The sequence below is a fragment of the Haemaphysalis longicornis genome, unplaced genomic scaffold, assembly GCF_048455015.1.
Source record: "Haemaphysalis longicornis isolate Haplotype H1 unplaced genomic scaffold, Haemaphysalis longicornis Haplotype H1 scaffold_1, whole genome shotgun sequence".
NCBI classification, from domain to species: domain Eukaryota; kingdom Metazoa; phylum Arthropoda; class Arachnida; order Ixodida; family Ixodidae; genus Haemaphysalis; species Haemaphysalis longicornis.
In genome coordinates, this window is record NW_027526203.1 from 455,653,053 (window position 1) to 455,671,374 (window position 18,322).

Consider the following 18,322-nt stretch of genomic DNA (forward strand, 5'->3'; position numbering starts at 1 on the left):
GTTTCACAACTGAATGCTGCAGGCAGTTCACAAGCTGCCACCTACGCTTGAAAAAGAATGCCCTCCTCTGTCTAATGACGATAATGTTTTATAGCAAAGCTTCCTCGTGTGGGTTTCCTTGATTGACTTCTGGATTTAAACTTTGACTAGTTGAGCTTTGAATTTGACCAGCGCGCAGTTTGGTCTTTTGATCGCAGCGTCTTTGACTGTGGCCATTACATTCGATTTCGCACGAAGAAAGCTTCGCGTTCAACCATCGTAATTGTTAGATGGAGGGCTGGATGATTTTGCTGTTAGATTTTGAACTGCCATGCACAAATCTCCAAATACAAATTTCTCCCAGTGTGTCGGAAATGTGTCTGTGCTGGCGGACTCGGGCTGATACACCATGCATTATTTGAGGCAATTAATCGCGCGTTTTCGTGTCTTCACAAGGCATTACACAATTTTTTCAGGTACTCTATAAAAAAATACTTAAGCATTTAAAAAGACAGGCTGATGTTAACACTGCCACATTTTTTTAACAGTGCCGCATTTTATTTTTTTAAACCCATTTTACCATGCAGGTGGTAAAACGGGAAGGAGAGGAGGGATGGTTTGTAGCTTGGGCTTTTGGGTGGTTGAATAACTTTGGCTCTTGATAAAATGACCCCTACAAACGTGGGGGTTCCACTTCAGATCTCAGGCTCCAATGCTGTAACTGTGTCGCTCACCAAAAGCGAAGGCACAAAGCTCCCGGTTACAGAAAGGAAGTGTATACCTGCCACGACGTTTCCACGGCTACGCAGGTGCCTTTCTCTTCAAAGCAGACGTATCGGCGTGGAGACCGTAGTCATTGAAACCAGAGAAGAAATGAATACTAACATTAACAGTTTTATTCCTATAGATCGCGCAGAGCCGTGCGCAGAGCGCTCCAAAAAGTGCTCATGTCAATGTAGCCCATTCCCAAACTTAAGCGCTAACCACATGGAGCGATTTTTCCAGCGACGCGACGAGCGACGCGACTAGGATCCGCAGTCGCCAAACCGAAGTCGCTCGCCGAGGCAACCACATGACAGCGACTGCTCGAGCGACTGAGGATGGCGATTTCAATGTTGCCGCACACACGCGCTTGGTACGGTGGTTGTTTGCAAACATTTTTTTGTTCATTTGTCATAAAAAGCATGACTAAAAAGTATTACGCCTTTCTACCTTGCTTTTTGCACTTCATTGCATCTTTAAAACTGGTTTGGGTTAGCGATAGCGCACGCGTTTCCTTCTGCGCCTCGTCTCTCGGCTCCAACATGAACGCCGTGAAGAATTCGCTTTCTTGACGTCGTTTTTCCCACACGGGTCTCACCCAGTGTGTGCGGGAGCCTTCTTGCTCCTGCTTCAGCGTGTACACAAGCTTTGCCACGCGAAGCTTTCTTTTCCGCTGCACCGCTGCGGAAAATCCGCTGCTCCGCTGCGTGGATTTGCAGTCTTCCCCCCGTTCTCTTCCAAAACCGGAGGTTGCGTGCTTACGTAGGGGCTCTCCTATTGGCTAGTCGCTGAGGCCACTTCCGGGAGGCGAGCGACTGTTTCTGGCGACCCAGAACCGAGCGATTCGATGAGCGACTTGGTCCGCGGCGAAAAGTAGTTCGTCGCTAGTCGCGTCGCGCCCCAAGTCGCTCGCAAAATCGCTTCATGTGGTTGGGGCTTTAGAAGCGTCAAATACATTTACGTTGCCGCTAGTGCATTTAAGAAGAAATTAATGCTGATAATAGCAGTTTCATTCATACTCAGAACGGGTGGAGCGAAGCGTAGATCGCTGCAAAAAGCATCATGTCATTTTAGACGATACCCAACTTTAGAAATGGCCGACAAGTTTACGTACCCGTTACTGCATCTAAGAACGCAAAACATATGTCTAGACTTTGTTTCACCGCACACGTAAGCTCACAACACCACCAAAACATACAAAGCACCGACGCAAACGCAACAAAAACACTGGGAGGCTGTGTAGTCCAACGCACCGGCTCATTCCACTAACGAAGGGAGCGCCCAGTGGTGGCGCCACCCGTCCAGCTGCCCGGTCCCGGTCATGCCTTGGTCTTCAAAGCTCCGCCGGTGTCGCCGGAGTGGCGGTCCGCGTGGCGATCGCGAGAACTAGCGGCGCTGCAGTCAAATCTTGCGCTACTCTGGCGTGTCGTCTACTTCGACGGCAGGCCGCCGCTGCAGCCGACCGCGGCGGGCCGCCGCGCAGACGTACCGCGGCAGCAATTCTAGTAGTGGTATTGCTAAACTTAAGCATCTATCATCTTTCCAGTCAACTAGCTTAAACGCATTCATCCTTCTAGTCGACGTTACCGCATTAAATTTGTGCATTGTTTAAGTGGAAATGCGATGGGTCGCCTCTATGCACTGACCTGCACGCGCAGCTCATTGGCTGGCTAAGAATCTACGGTCGGCCTATATTTTAACTGTCTACATAGTGTTTAACTTCATGCACGGTAGTTTCTAAGCGGATTACCCTTTTCAGCATAGTTTTTATAACTACTGCACCGTCTTACCTCGACCAAAAACGAACCAACGAGTTTGTGAAAGCAGTGCATTTATAATTGTTTTTATGTCCACGTGGCAATAGGGCAGTTTTTCTGAATCTCGTCGGTGCGAGGTCCCGTTAACCAGCTTCTGGTAGAGTTCCTATGCTCAACTTTTATATCCGCCGGGCTGGTCCTACCTCATCTCGTCTTTGTGTACTCTGTGATGCATACGAGCATTAGATCACCAAAGATGAAAGTTCGCTTTACAGTTCTGACGCTCAGTTCGTCTGTGACAAACGCACTCGAACTTTGCGAGTTCACATTAAAGCTTGAATCCGCAATTCAAAGGTGCGCACGGTACGCCTGAATTCATAACGACCTTTGACCGCCAGTTTGATGCCTTGAACTCAAGAAATCCTTTCAGCTGGTCATACAAGACACCTCTCCGAAAGGCGAATCAGGCTTCAATGAAGACTTTTTTTGAAAAGGCTGAATTGTACATAACATGGCGCAAGGATGCACAAAAAAAAAAATCGGTGTTTGAGGCCTTCAAATTAACTGTATTTGCTGGACTCTTATATGTATGCACGGTGTCAGCACCTTTTGATGGGTTTGTGGCGACGGGAAGCTGCCGATTTCGCTCACGCTCAAGATGTCTCAATAACACATCGAAACATTTTTTGGTTGCGTAAAAAGGAAAGGGCGGCTAAAACAACAGCGCCCTACTGCCTGTCAATTTACAGCTGCCTACAAGCGTCTTTTTATTAGAACAGAAGTTGCATCACCAGATACTGGAAACTCCTCTCGCGATATTGTGACTGATCTCTGTCCCTCAGGTGACGAAAGCCTCGTTGAGTCGCCAACAACTTTCGCCCCGTTAACGCTGTTGCAGGTACTTAATGATGATCACTATGGGTCGACTTCTACAAAAGCCTTTCGCTTGTTCTCAGTGCAGTAATGCCATATACAGCAGCATTTGCGGCAGGGAAAGTTATGGAGGCACATCCTGCGATGAATACTGCACTACTGAGCTGCCAGAAGTCGTTGTTGCAAAAACAAACAGTGGTCTCGTGGCAGCATCGAAATACTTCTTGAAATTGAACATTCTTGAACATAAAATACAGCAAGCTTTTTGAACAGCTAGCATCGGGATCTAGGTCTAGTGGGTCTTCACAGTCTTCCTCCCTGGTGTTCAGTGCAGTTCAAAACAATGTCAACAATATCGCCAGCACGCTATACGCAAAATAAGCTGAATATGTTGGTTTTCCATGACACTAAGACTGAATTTGCATGGGCATTTTTTTTTTGTTTTTGACAAATTATACTCCTGGAAAGAGATTACCAACAAACGAGAGAGGGAAACAAGATGGTGAGTGAAAAAACTCCGAAGAGAAGGGACAACTGCAATCCGAATTAGACAGCAAGCGTCCCCGACTCCCCAAGTCGATGCTGCATTTTGACGGCGCCTGTGGCACTCCTTGGTTGTGTTTCAGTGGCACAACCGAATTTCTTAATTCTTTATTGAAGAGTGTGCTCGACGCACACCCTCCAGTACGCCCGGGCTTCCACCGTTTCAGTCTTCTACCCTGCCTGGATGACATGATGTGGGAGACACTGCTGTCCCTTTGTTCCACTTCTACCTTCACGCAGTGATTATCAGCTTTCTAAGCACCTTGCAGCATTCCACATTAACCTACGACCAAGTTGAAAAGAGGGCACTTGTTGGAATTTCCCATGGCAAAATATTGAGTAATCCAGGGCCCATGCCCAAAACAAAGTATAGCATGCTGTTGGGCTAGTTGGTGTTGCATATTCGCAAGAAAAGACTGAGCACGAGAATGGGACAGTGGAAAAGGAACAACCCATCCTAATGTAGTTTTATTTTGTAACATATGCCTGAAAGCTTTCAGCATAAGTGGGGGAATGTAATTTGGAATTCGAGAATCTTTTTCTTGAGCTACTGGAGTTTGAAGTAATGGGGTTTTACTGTGTGTCTATATACATAGGTATATGTACAACAATTTCCCGTTAAGACGAACTCGGAGGGACTGTGAACATGCGGGTAGGACCAAACTTTCACATGGCTGGTGGGGGTCCACATTCTAAACCTTGTGCCATCTTGTGGATCGCCTTCTTTGGCTGTTCGTGCATGGCATGCCTTCACCAATGGCAATTTGATATGCACGCAATACTGTCAGACAGTGGACTGGCTCCTCTCTTTCTCAAAGTTTTTCCTCTTTTGTGAAATCTGAGCTTTGGAATGTGTCTGCTGTACCCGGACTCTGTCTAATGAAATGATCAGCACCAGGCATCACACAAGTTCCAGTTGGAGTTTTGTTTTATATGTCCAGATCACGTGGTCCAGGTGTTGCAAGCCTGCAGTCCAGCTTTCAACACCTGGACTGCGAGGCTTACCGTAATGGAGGGTTATGAATCTAGATCTTCTAGAACCTAGACCGCCAAGACCTTCCACACTGACATTTTCATTGTTTGCTTGCACCACAAAAAACACCCATGACCTCGTCACAAGACCAGCATCAGGGCCGTAGCCAGAAACTTTTTCAGGAGGGGTTATGGGGAATGGGAAGATAGGAGTTTGGCCGAAAGCATGCCTTGCTTACGCGCTGCCTGGAAAAATTTCCGAGGGTGTTTGAACATCCTTCCCAGCGTCACAGTGCCTTTCTACTATTGCAATGGGAGTCTGAGCTGGTGCACATACAGCATCAACTCTTTCGTTATGGTGCCATACGCTATCGGACACCGAGTTCATATAACTTCAAACCTCCCGTGAAAACTCAAAACAGCACTTTGCAGATAACTATCAGTTTCAGTTTCGTTTGGTTACATTTCAAGAGCAGAGCCCGTGTTGCGAGCGAAATCTGAACCCATGGTAGCTTCGAGTTTGGCGGAAGTGGTGTCCACTTCACGCAGCATTCCGCAAAGGCAGTCTAGCATCGCTGGGACTTCTGTAGCTGCTGTCGATTTTTCTGACCCTGGCAATAGTGACGACTCCAGCAATTACATAGGATCGTCAGATTTTAGTTCCGATGAAGTAGGTATTTGAGTACAACGAAGTGTCACAAGGACACGCCCCCTTTTCACCCCTAGACCCTGTACAACACCAGCCAAAGAGGATGGAGAATAAGAAGGAATTGCAAGGACTGCTACGAAAAACAAATGCACAAAGCAGGACCAACGTCTTCTGCTCCCCTTGCAATTTTTACCACTGCTTTCTGTTGGTGTGCGACTGATTCACTGAGTGGCACAGCCGTCAGGGCCGCTAGATTGACGGGCCTTCAAAAATCGGGAACATGGTGTACAGGACTGAATGATAGCTAAGGAACATAGGAACTTGTATATTTCATATTTACTAAAATATTTTCTGGCTAAGCACAATCGCCTATTTCTATTGTGTTTATACGTTTTTGTGCATTTTTTTGTTTATTTGGCAACTAAACTTCATATATAACAATACCAATGTCTCCAGTTGCTCAAGAGAAAAGCATTTTTGTGGAATCACCTAACACCAGCCATTTTTCCGCCGTAACGAAAAAGTTAAAATGCATCTAGAGAAGCAGGATGTAGCAAGGGCAGGCGGAGAACACTCGTACACAAATTGCACCAAAAGGCTGGTAGTGGGGGCACATTGATCTCCCACGGAGCAGCCTCGACTTGACCTGCACTGGGTTTCAACAGGCTGGTCTTATCTCTCAAAACGTCGGCAGTATTCCCAATCCTAACACACAAATAAAGACAAGTGCTCAAAACATGTCAAGGCTTTTATTATGCTTAGCAAGCTTCTGAAAAATATCATGTCTAAAAGTATAGCAGGCTCTTTTTCATAATGGTATGAAAATTATTAGTCTCTACGAAGAAGCATACCAAACTATGTACAGTCAGCTGGAACTGTTAATACGCCAGTTTCAACAAAGCACTTTTAGACATGTGACCTTGACAACTAGCATGAAACAAGAAAAAAAAAAAAAAAAAAAAAAAGTCTGCTGCAGACAGCCCATGAGCGCTCCTTGCACACAAGTACTGTAAAGCCATCCTCACAGCATGCTTTCGAGATGGCACCAAGGCAAATTGGGTATGGCATGTTAACTGCTCAATGTAGTTAACACTGCACAGCAGGTTGTTAAACAAAAGGGGCTTTCACTTGCTCTCTTTTAATTCACATAACACACAACCACACAAAGCTAAAACAAACAAAAGAGGTATTCCGCCAACACTCCGGAATTGCACTACTGGAAGGCTTGGCCGTTTTGGTCTTGTCTTATCACCACTTACAGTTTGTGTTGGTTCTCAAGGGACTCCACAATTCGTAGAAGTCCTCCACCCGCTCTGCCAGCTTGCAGAAAAAGTTGTGCATTTTCGCCGCTCCACTGACACACACAAGACACTGTCTGCATTCTGTACAGGGAAACGTTAAAACAAGAGGCTACACTTTGAACAAGAAACACTGAAAAAGAGACAATGTCACAGTACCTAGTTCATTCAGTTTGTAGCTACAGGAACAATGACTGCAGATGGCAACGTTGCAGTTACCACAGTAGGCACATTCAGACACTTTGACACCTTGAAATGTACACACGTGTCCATCATAAAACACCGCAGATTTACTCCTTACAAGTCAAGCAAACTTGCCACTTGTCCAATATAAGTCACATTTTGGATTAACATCAACGAGTAAAAGCTTGCAGAGAAGTAGTTCCCAAACACACAACAAAGGCAGTGTCCTAACTTTCAATGAAGGCCTAGTTAAAGTACACAGTGGTAAAAAGAAAATACACTGGCGGCAGCAGTTCCACGCAGGCACTTGTGAGCACTGTCAGACAGCGTTTGCTCACTGAAATCAGCCCTGAAGAAGACCATGTGCATCCTTGGTGTGCTGAAGAAGGCATGGAGAGAGTACACGGGAACAAGACACTGGCACAATGTACAGTCTCAAGCTGTGTGCGACCACGTCACCGAGACAACTTCAAATAATTCCAGCTGTATTGAGCTGTGCACCTTAACAATGCATTAAAAAAAAAAAAATCCAGCACAAGATTGCCAGACACTAATTAACATCTTGGTAATGCACATGCTTCACTACCACGTATAACCGGCTTACGACACAGTGTTGCTGCCACAGCAACATGCCCAAAGTGTTAAGAGAGTCATCCCGGCATTCTGCCATCTGTCCTTGACTACGGTGATTCAGAGCATTTCTCCCATCTGCAACAAAGACTCCCACTACTCCTTGGAAGGTTCCCAGAGAATGAATGCCCTTGGGCAATACGCCATGCAAGCAAGCAACTTATGTTACTGGCAGACAACTATGCCTGGAAGTAATTGAGAAAAAATACACTGCTCCCAGATGCTAGACCCTTGAAGCCTAGAACAACCTCGCAGGATCAGTAACCCTGGTGGTACGAGGAGTCTAAAGTCCGCGGAGGCCCTTGAAGTGTCATTGGTTCCCGATCCATGTTGGCATAGTCGTTCAGGAACGTGCTTGTACCATAAAAACGCTCCTGCTCTTCGCACTGGCGGGCAAAGTCTTCTTCGAGTTTCTGCAATTGCAATGTCACATGCATGAGACTGAAGTAAAGTGTGCCATGTCAGCTGGCACCAATCGCATTCACAATACTGCACAGCAGGGGGCTTGCATGAATTTCGATTATGCCTCCTTCCCACTTACAGTATTCACTTATAGCGCTTGTTGCGTTCTTGTTAGTTTTGTTTTGTTTTTGCTGACAGCAAAGAATTTGTTGTTCTTTGCCCCATGAGCAGCTTACGCAGTTAAACCTATTAACTGCATTCGACTTCTCTGAGGACTTTAGGAAGAAGCACTGAGGCTGACCAGAATATACAGTATGCCCTCATTACCACGTCAACGAGATGAAAATAAAATGTATCGTAATTCGATGTGCGGGTGAAAGCCATACAAATCGTTGCAATAGCCATGGAAGTGCATGGGGAGACCAGAAAAACATAAAAACAAAGACATTCAAACCCTGTGATAACGAATTCCCACGAATACGAAATACTCGCAACAATGAAACATTTTCAGCTCCCCGGTAAATGCCTGTAAATCTCAACAAAAGAATGTTTTCCCGCATCAACGAAACTTCCTGCATCTCCTGTTCACACGTTATCTACCCGCCAAAGGCTAAGTGTCCAAAAAGTGCTCAAGTGCATTTTCTGCCGACTTGAATTGCATAAGCTTCTGCCACAGTGCAGTTCCACGGCTGCTGCCACTTCTGGTTACAAAAATAGGCGGAGTTTGTGCCTGGCAGCAGTGCAGCAGGTGGCAGTGGAGGCAATCTTGCAGTGACACCCCCGGGGGTGGCACAATCGTATCCTCCGTGCCTCTGAAAAATGCAAACTGTCACGGTGGTGACGCACGGCACGAGCTAATGGGAGAGCGCTGAACCACGCTATATATTCCACACGTCTGCTATATATACATATCCCGCATGACTATGTGATATATTGTGTACTACTTCCTTTGCTTTATTTTAGCAGGGGACATGTTTAAACACCAGTGGTATACTTTTTTTTACCATCAGTTGTAACAAGAATAAATCCTACAGCAACCACGTAAATGTTTTCTATGAACTCAATTGCTTAGTCACCTGGGATATGTAAGCCAAAATTTTATTGAAAGTAAGCTTAGCTAACAATCAGTCAGAGCATTACTGCTCTGATCGCTGGAACACACGTCTTCAGCTCGGTTCCATTGCAGCCCTGCAATGTGACGTACTGCTTGGCATCCTAACACGAGTCGGATGAAGTGGCCATTGATTGCTATGACAAGGTTCTACTGACGGTTCATTTCTATGCAAAGCTTGAAACAAGCTGTCACCATGAAACCTGCTCCCACTTGGAGAAGATACACTGGTGCCACAGTAGCCCTTGGTACACCCCCCCATTTGTTTGTTCCACCTTACCTGCTTCCGTGGCTTCAAGTTGGCCTTCCACTCACGGAGCTCTGCGCTGTGCTCCTCGTCTAACTGCTTCAGCTTCTGCGTCTCGTGCTCCATCAACATCTTGCGCTTCTCATTCTGAAGGTGAAAGAAAGGAGACACTCCACTCACGGCTCAACTCTTGGAGCAGCACGGGACAGACAAGGCGAATGAAGCTATTCAAAGCTCTTAGTACATGTCAGCTTACAATGACATTGAGGACCGAATAACTTCGTTTTAACTAAACGGTCACGCATTTTAAAGCTCTTTCGCTTTTTGTTTAAGGATAAATGGTGCTTTGCTTGCTTAGAAATAAACTATTGGAGCTTGCACTTCTCTCTCCAATTTCCCCTGAATAATTATACTGCTTGCGCTATTTGCAGCAACCAGTACAAATAAATTACGGTTGAATCTAAACGTTCTTGCTTGCAGCTCAAAACTTTGCTAAAGGAACACTAAAGTGTGAAAAACTAAAGGAACACTAATGCTGCTTCTTGAAAGTATCAATTCTACATTGCTTTTATGTTCCCATCTAAACAGGACAAGAATCTTCTCTTTTGTCTGAAGTGCAATTACCAGTGGAGTTCACAGACAGGTCACTGACAGTTTTTTTAGAGGACCGATTAGATGGTTTTGTGAAGAGAGCTTCCCGGGCTTTCAAAGGCATCAAAATGAGATTTTCAGGGGATGGGTGATTCTTGGAGTTGGTATTAAAATGATACTTCATCCCAAAAAGGGCAGATAGGTGGGCGGGTGATATTAACAGCGGAGTTGTTCTAGGGCTGGCCTTGACAACAATCTCTGCTGGTATCATGTCACCCTCCTTCTGAAGCAGATTTCTCTCACGCACAAAACCAGTTCCCAGTTTAGAAGGGAAAAAAAAAATTATATATATATATATATATATATATATAAAAGCCGACTGAAGGAATCGACATGCTTGCACTTTGTAAGCTGGCTTTTCCACATTGCATGTTGCATAGTGGAGCATGGTCATCTATGAAGAGGGTCTGATTACATAAAACGGCTCTAACTCTTGTGTTATCAAAAGTATCCCACGAGAAATTATATAAAAATAAGCCGCTGAGATGATTAAACTGTTACTCATCACAGGGAAGTTGTCATGTCAATGTTACAGAATTACCATCTGCTGAAAAGTTATGGGTTACAATGGGGGGAATTGGGTTACAAAAAACGGCTGTGACTGTTTTAACGGAACTATACGGAAACAAACTATGAGACAATTAGCTGCCAAGGCGTGCCCAGGAAAGAAGCCGAAGCTAAACTGAATCTTCATTAAAAAAAATCCACAGCTCTGCTGTTTCAGCAGATTTCACGTTGGGTGGAACAGTGTGTGGCGTGGGCTTCTCTCTGAACTCTACGGCAGTCCCCCATGGGCTTCTGTTCACCTGATTTCCTTGGGCCACTGCTTTTATGTCTCATTTCTTTGGTTCGGTATGGTTCTGGCAGCAGGCAGGTTTTTGCCTTGCAGTAAAAGTTGAACTTCACTCGTGCTGCAGTGTCTCTGCATTCTGACAGGTGATACTTCTGGCTATCCATTCTCTATGCAGCCCACCTCCTGAATGACACCAACAAGAAGCCCTATAATCACCCTTGGCCATGCAGAAACACCGCAGCCCCTTTGCTGTGAGCAGGGAATTTGTTCTAAATTCGAACACCAAAAAGTTTCGCATTCATAAAGAAAAGTGTCCACTACTGCCACTGCTTTCCCACAGAATTTTGCAGCAGCTCTTACCAGCACAATCACCCGGGCATCTGTATTAGGCTAAATACTGCTATGCTTTGAAGCTCCGGCCTTGCAGCCACAAAAAATCTTCGCTATGTGTTACTCCCCTCCTTCATTAACGCACCACAACATGCAGGCCCTGAAAGAATGCAGGGTGTCTAGTTCTTAGGCCATCTCGTGAATATGACTGAACACACCATTTTTGCAGGGAATCAAAAGCTGTAACCTCACTTCACAATCTTCCTTCGGGCCCCTGGGGGCAGCTACCACGCACCAGAACAGCCTCAACACAAGCGGCCGTAGGCAAGACGCACCTGCAGCTGCTCGAGCTCCTTGATGGTGGCGTCCGAGGCAGCCTTCAGCTCCTCGAGTTGGCGCCGGTGCTTGAGCTCCTGGCGCTGGTGCTCGGCCTTGTAGCGCTTCTTCTCGGCCTCCTGGAACTGAGGGCGGAGAGGGAGGGAGCGCGTGAAAACGCGGCAGGCAAAAAAGAAAAAGGGGAGTGGCCCACCCACCCACCTTGCGCAGCCGGTCCTTGTCCTCGTCGGGCGAGTCGGGGCCACCATGCAGGCTGATGCGCAGGCTCTCCTTGAACATGAGCTCGCGCGTCTTCATCTCGGAGCGGATGCGCTTGGGCAGCTGGCGGCGCTCGAGGGCCTGCCGCTTGAGCAGCTCGTCCTCGCGGCGCAGGTTGAGCCGCTTGACCTGCTCCAGCTCCTTTTCGTGCCGGATGAGCATCTGGTGCCGCTGCAGGAAGAAGCCGTCCTTGAGCTGCTTCTTGGCCAGCTGGTGCTTCTCGTGCAGGTGCCGCTCCTCCAGCTCCCACAGGGCCGCCTCGCGCGCTGCACGACAATGAGGGGGGAGGGAGGTCAGCACAACAGCAGTTCCAGGAAGCATTGCTGAGCTAGCCACAAATTAGGTTCTAATGCCGAACGCTATTACTGCCAACCACACGGCAGCTGGAAGAAGTGACCACACCAGGCTGCCACTTTGGAGTTGCTCATCTCAAGCGCATGAGCATCACTCATGAATTACTTGGCTCAGTTGGCAGAAAAAGTGGCCAGAACCTGCCATGAAAGTTTTGATTGGTTGCATGTAGCTCAATAAAATTCCCGTTGGCTGCCTGTATCCAGAGGCCTCTCATGAAAATTCCCACTAGTAGTAAACCCCACGTTTGTGCTGGCCTGAGTTCCCTATTGGCGGTGGCCGAAAATCCCCAGTAGGTAGGCGACAGCCCAATGTTAACCCAAACGTTACGTATTGAGGTCAAAGAAATTCAAAAATTTTGGGGGTTTAACGTGCTGGAGGCGTGACGCAGCAGAGGGCTCCGGATCAGTTTTAACCCCCTGGGGATCTTTTACATGCACCGAAATCTCGTCACACAGGTTGTTTCGCTTTTCGCCTCCATTTGAAAAGTAGCCACTGTTGCTTTGATTGACGAATGAAGTGCTGTTACCACAGACAGGGTTCGTACGGGCTTCAAAAGCAAAAATTCAAGGGTTTTCAAGGACGTTCAAGGACCAGAAAACACATTTTCAAGGTCCCCATCTTATGTTTTATCTGGGATTATTTATAACTTTTTCAACACAATACAAAATTTTGTTATTGCCCAACACCTAAGAACATTAATGCACATTTAGATAGGCGCTATGGGTTCATGAATGCTCCCCCAGCTTTATTTTTTATTTCATAGTTTGTATTTAGAGGTTTTTCTTTTTTCTTGGTGTTTTGCTGAGGCTGTTTGATTTTGATTTCAAAACTTATGTTGCCTGGATCTCGTGCTTTGTCAGCAAGAGTATCAGCTGAAATTAACTCAGCAAGTGTTGCTGCAAGGCAGGATGAACTATGTACACGACCACCATTAGCACGAAAAAGCAAACGCAGATGGAGCGTATGAGGCACAGAAACATGCAACGCAAGGCCGTCCACAGACTAGATGGAACATGCAAGATAGAGAACAGAAGCCGGCTTTCACAGGATTGTATCGTGACATGAATTCTATTGAGGAGTGCTGCTCCCAATGTTGCCTCGTAATAATGAGAATCCACAACTCGTAATTTCACGCAATACACTGAAACTTGATTGTTACAATGTTTCTTTACATTTTAACACCTAAAATTCATGACAAACACTTTAAATTCTTGTGAAAAGATAGGGCCATTGGTTCTCTCCAGAAAAATCAAGGGTTTTCAAGGACCCTTTAAAAATTCCAGGACTTTCCAGGTCTTCAAATTTACACTTCTAAATTAAGGGTTTTCAAGGACCTGTGTGAACCCTGACAGAATTACAATACAGAAGAAGGAAATGTTGAGGTGCAATTTTTCTCCAGAATGAAGGAGGCTTTCCATGAGTGCAAACATCTGAACAGGCTTCCTGAGGCCCGCACCACTGATGAGCATAGGCTGCAAGCCTGGCCAAAGTGGCCAAATAAGGTAATTTTCAGAAAGTGCTGGAGACTGTAGTACAATTAGGGAAACCTACTGCCCCTCACAGGAAGGGAGGGAAGGCCCAGAGATCCTACCTTACTACTGATGAAAAATCAATGCCGCATGAACACTGTGCAGTGAGCGCTGCCATGGATGGCACACACAGCTGATGCGCAAAACATGCAGGAGGGCAGGGAAAACCAACCTCGCAGCAGCTGCTGTTTCTGCTGTAGGAACTGTTTCTCAAGAAGTGCAATCTTCTCCCGGTGGCTGTCACTCAACCGCTTCATTGACAACTCGTGCTGCTCATTCAGCTTCTCCACAAAGAGCCTCTCCTGGTTGAGGAAGGAGAGAGTGAGGCCCCAGGCACCAAGCACACACAATGCAGTCGAGAATTTTACCTTTTCTGCCTGTTCGAGATCCATTTTTTCCTTCCGGACCCTGAACACATCCTTTCGCTTTTCTTTCGGCATCAGCTCAACTTCCTGCTTCAGAAGCTTTGCCTCGTTTTTCAAGCTCTCTCGGAAAGCTTTCAGCTCTCGTTCCTGCAAGTGATGGTCCAAATCATAAACTGCGGTCAGCACACACTGATCAGTTCTATATTTACATTATTCCTATGTGAACAATGCACACTGATTTTCCAATAAATCAATGTCACACAAGTCATACCTGTTCTGAGCGAATTCGCCTTGAAGCATATTTCAAGTCTAGGTCCTGCTGCTGTTCAGCTTTCTCCACCTGCTGTTTCTGAGTGCGATTCAATGCCTCCAAGTCGTTGTCATAATCCCGCAGAAGTGTCTAAGCAAAAACAGATCTGTTAGCCTCTTTTCCCATTCAAGGCACCTCAACCAATACGTCGAAGTGTAACAGGTACCGTGAGCTCCTGGTCAAATTTCTTCTGCTGCTGCTCCCTCGCAAACTCCTCCTTCATGTCCAGGTCTTGGAATTGTTTGTTCTCCATCTTCTGGAGCATTTTGAGCTCTCTCAGTTCCTGCTTCCTGTAAACAAAAGTGTGGCACAAATAGGAAGATTTTTCATGAGCCCATCAAGTGTGGAGGAGGTTTGGGACAGAGCCATCCCATCCTAGTAAAGTCCCAGCACAAAGACAAACCAGGGGCCCAATTCTCTGAAACAAGACGCCGTCGCTTTGGGACGACGTGGTAGCGCTACATATACAAATGCATGTGTTCTTGGGTTGGGGCACCGCTTTGAGGGCCGGAGACAGAGCAAAAACCCCCCCGAGGGGAGCACTCTGATGAGGGCGCAAAGCGACAGGCAATACTGCAGGTCACTTTTGCAATGCCACGTGTCAGCTTGCACCCTCGTCATAGTGCTCCCCTCAGGGGTTTTTGCTCTGTCTCCGGCCCTCAAAGCGGTGCCCCAACCCAAGAACACATGCATTTGCATAGCGCTACCGCGCTGTCCCAAAACGATGGCGTCTCGTTTCAGAGAATTGGGCCCCAGGAGGCAGTTGCTGCTTTTAACGATTTTGAGGGGGGATGTGGCAAGTAAAACTAAAATCTGATCAAATTAGGATCATTTATGTAGTTAAAAACAATTGAAATCAACAAAACTGAAATCAGTTTAAAAATATCTGTGATACCTTACGAGTTACGAGAGCAATTACTTTCTCAAAGTCGCCCAAAGTTTAATTAACTAATTAGGCAAGAATTAACCAAAATTTTTGTGTCAGTGTGATCAGGAAGGCCTATTTTGTGCAAGGAAGCTATTAGATTATTGCTTTATTTCAGCATCATAATGAACGAGAGAAGTTTCACTTTCTTTTTGACATGACATTATTTGATTTCGAAATGAAGGTGAAACTTTTATTGTTCTTTTTTATAACTAAAGGATATAATGCAATAATCTAACAGCTTCCTTGTACAGAACAGACATTACTGATCACACTGACACAAAAATGTTGCTGACTTCTTGCATAATTAGTTAATTATGCTGAAAGCAACTTTCAGGTAATGAGTCTTGTAACTTAAAAAAGTAAGAAGGTATCCTTAAAGCAATTTCAGTTTTGTTGTTAGAAAGGTTAGTTACATAAATGTGATTAAATTTGGTCCATATATAAAAAAAAATCGTTTTACTTGCCACATCCCTACTTAACAGAACATCCCACTTTGAAGTATTAAACAAAGCTACTTACAGCAGTACTCAAATCTCTTGTGTTTAGAAGTAGCATAGGTCATATACAACTACGATCTCAAGTGACCTCTATTTATATATCAATGGCAGTTGTTCCTCAGCAATTTTCCTTTTTCAAGTTATGTATTAAGCAAAATACATCAAATTTTAGGAGTCATTCGTTGGTGCTTTTGACCCAGGAAATACGAGCGGGACTGTGCCCCTTACATAAAGAAAGCAAGAGGACAAATAAAAAGAAAAGTGCAGCTGTTCACAGCAACTACTGCACATAACTGGACCAACCCGAAATACAAAGTTGCCAAGGTGTACAGAAGGCAAAAGAGTGACCACAAGGGACCTGGGAAGATCATTTTATGACCAGTAAAATGTGGGCATAGATTATGAGTTGGTGTCGAAAAATTTTGCAATGCAGCTTTGCTGTAATGGGCATTGCAGTAAAGAATGCTAAAATTAATGTCCAATTAAAACATTCATAACAAAGCACCCCACTCATACTTGGATACAAATATCCCCAACTTCCCCATGAATGAAAGTTACACAATATTACAAACTTGCCTGAGAAAATGATAATCTTTGGCTTGTTTGTCCTCATCGAGGTCACCGTAGATAACTTTGCTGGTGGTGGTTGTCATAACAACTCCGTCAATAACAAACTTTCGTGTTCGCTTGAGTGTTTTTGGCCGCACTGCATTATTTTGAGTCATCAGGGCTTTCTTGCGAATAGCTGGTACGTTATTAGCACTACGCTCCTGCAAAAACAGAAGGAAATAGTTCATTTAGAACACAGTAGCAGTAATCCACACTAAGCAATAAAATCTCAATATGAAGGCCAAAACAGCAAACCCACCACATAGAACACACCTTCCCAGTAAACCCAAACTGCTGTTTACGCTCTATAGTGGCCAGCATGTCCCCCAGTAAAGTTAGCATGCTTCAGAAACAGAGGTTCCATCTCCAAAGGAGCTCCTGGACTGGAAAAAAGCCTTTGGTTTTTCAGAACTGTACCCAGCTCTGCACGTATCACGCTACCAGAAAGGAACACACGGCGAAGCCCACAGAACGGCAGGCACAGGCTACTGACAGCTGCAGCGGTAAAATGGGGCAGAGGAAAGTAAGCCGCCCATGCCATGTGCTACACTGTTTGGTACTGTGTCATCTTAGCGTTAATGCATGCATAGAACCTGCACATGCAAAGCAGCGAAGTGATGACAACTACTGGTTCCACGGCACGGCCCAGCTGCAGATCACACAGCAGCAGTTGCTCTCCCATTATTGATACAAAGCAAGTGCACACTTCTATCGGATTACAATTTGTGGGAGTACACCCATAACTGGCTGCTGACGGCTGCCCTGACAGCTGCACATAATGGCGCTACTGCTGCACTGCGAGTGGTGCGATGAGGTCAAAAGCTTACTCCAATGACAGCACTTCAGTGGCGCATACCCGTGTGAAGAGTGCACAAAGTGAGGATTAGAACAGCGATAGCTGTATTTGTGAGGGGGACTTGACTCGCCACGTGTCAACACTGAGCGCAGACACCGTGTGCCAGAGACCTTACATTGCACAACTCCAGTGATGAGTGTGCTTGCTTGGTTTTTCTTGGGAAGAGAGACTATCGACAAAACGAGTGAACAGGCAATTGGTTCGAGGAATTTTTCAAAAATTAATCCAAGCCATGGGTATGTGTGTGCTATAACAAAGTTTAGCTGCACCTATCCCCACTTTGAGATGACTATAGATTGAGAGCAAAGCAACTACTGTGCTGCCTGCGGTGGCACTTCCGCAGCTCCTACGCGGAACTCGGTCTGTACATAACAGGGCCTCTCACAATGTTTTGACTTACCCATGCTTGCTTTCGCATGTTCATGGATAAAAAAATTGCCATGGCTGCAGATCCAGCAAGAGCAAACATTTAGAAAATGTCGAAAAAGAAATGTGGGGTGCTTGAACACAAACAAAAGCTCCTGGCAACAACGCCGTTCCAACTGTTTCTTGGTCAATCACACAGGCACAGTGGCAACAGTCGACCACTGCCACCTAGCGTCACACACAAGCACTGCTTTTTGCAGACCTCATTTATTAAATATGATAAGTGGACCTGCATACTGTTGTACACATGGGTATAGCCTAATGATACAGATCTCCTCCGGTCAGATGTGCAGCCTTGTTTAGAAGATAAAACTTGTGGGAAAAAAGTACCGTATAAGTCGGAATATAGATGGAGATTTTTCACTAAAACTTTTGCCGAAAAGCCACCCCTCGACCTTTATACCGGTGATTGGCTTAACGTTTTTCCCATTTCTTGGCCGCAAGGTAAGGGGTTCGACATATATTCCGGCTCGACCTACGTTCCGACTTACACGGTATTACTTGGCTGCAATGAACCACCAGCTGTATGCTCCTTGTGCTTTGTCTGTGCATCTTGGCAATGTTAGATGTTACACATTGTGGCTGAGATAGATTATTTAAGCACATAAGACTGGTTTACACTACAGTGCCACGCTGCATGTATCACGCAAACGAACTTGGTAAAGTTCGTTTGC

The 18,322-nt window shown here is 45.7% G+C and overlaps 1 protein-coding gene across 2 annotated transcripts in view; it reads right to left on the bottom strand.

Moving 5' to 3' along the window:
- Nucleotides 1-6,265: 6,265 nt before the first annotated feature.
- The window catches only part of Slik (Sterile20-like kinase), a 42,284-nt gene continuing 30,227 nt past the window's right edge, over nt 6,266-18,322 (bottom strand). Inside the window, exons 13-21 of one of the 2 annotated variants that reach the window (XM_077687865.1) lie at nt 16,334-16,527; nt 14,499-14,622; nt 14,294-14,422; nt 14,026-14,169; nt 13,830-13,959; nt 11,718-12,040; nt 11,516-11,641; nt 9,440-9,553; nt 6,266-8,059 (exon numbers count right to left, since the gene is read on the bottom strand). In XM_077687865.1, coding sequence (XP_077543991.1) covers nt 7,904-8,059; nt 9,440-9,553; nt 11,516-11,641; nt 11,718-12,040; nt 13,830-13,959; nt 14,026-14,169; nt 14,294-14,422; nt 14,499-14,622; nt 16,334-16,527 — 1,440 coding nt within the window. In that variant the 3' untranslated portion in view covers nt 6,266-7,903. Of the gene's footprint in view, nt 8,060-9,439; nt 9,554-11,515; nt 11,642-11,717; nt 12,041-13,829; nt 13,960-14,025; nt 14,170-14,293; nt 14,423-14,498; nt 14,623-16,329; nt 16,528-18,322 lie in introns of both variants that reach the window. The other variant, XM_077687866.1, reaches the window with a different exon arrangement.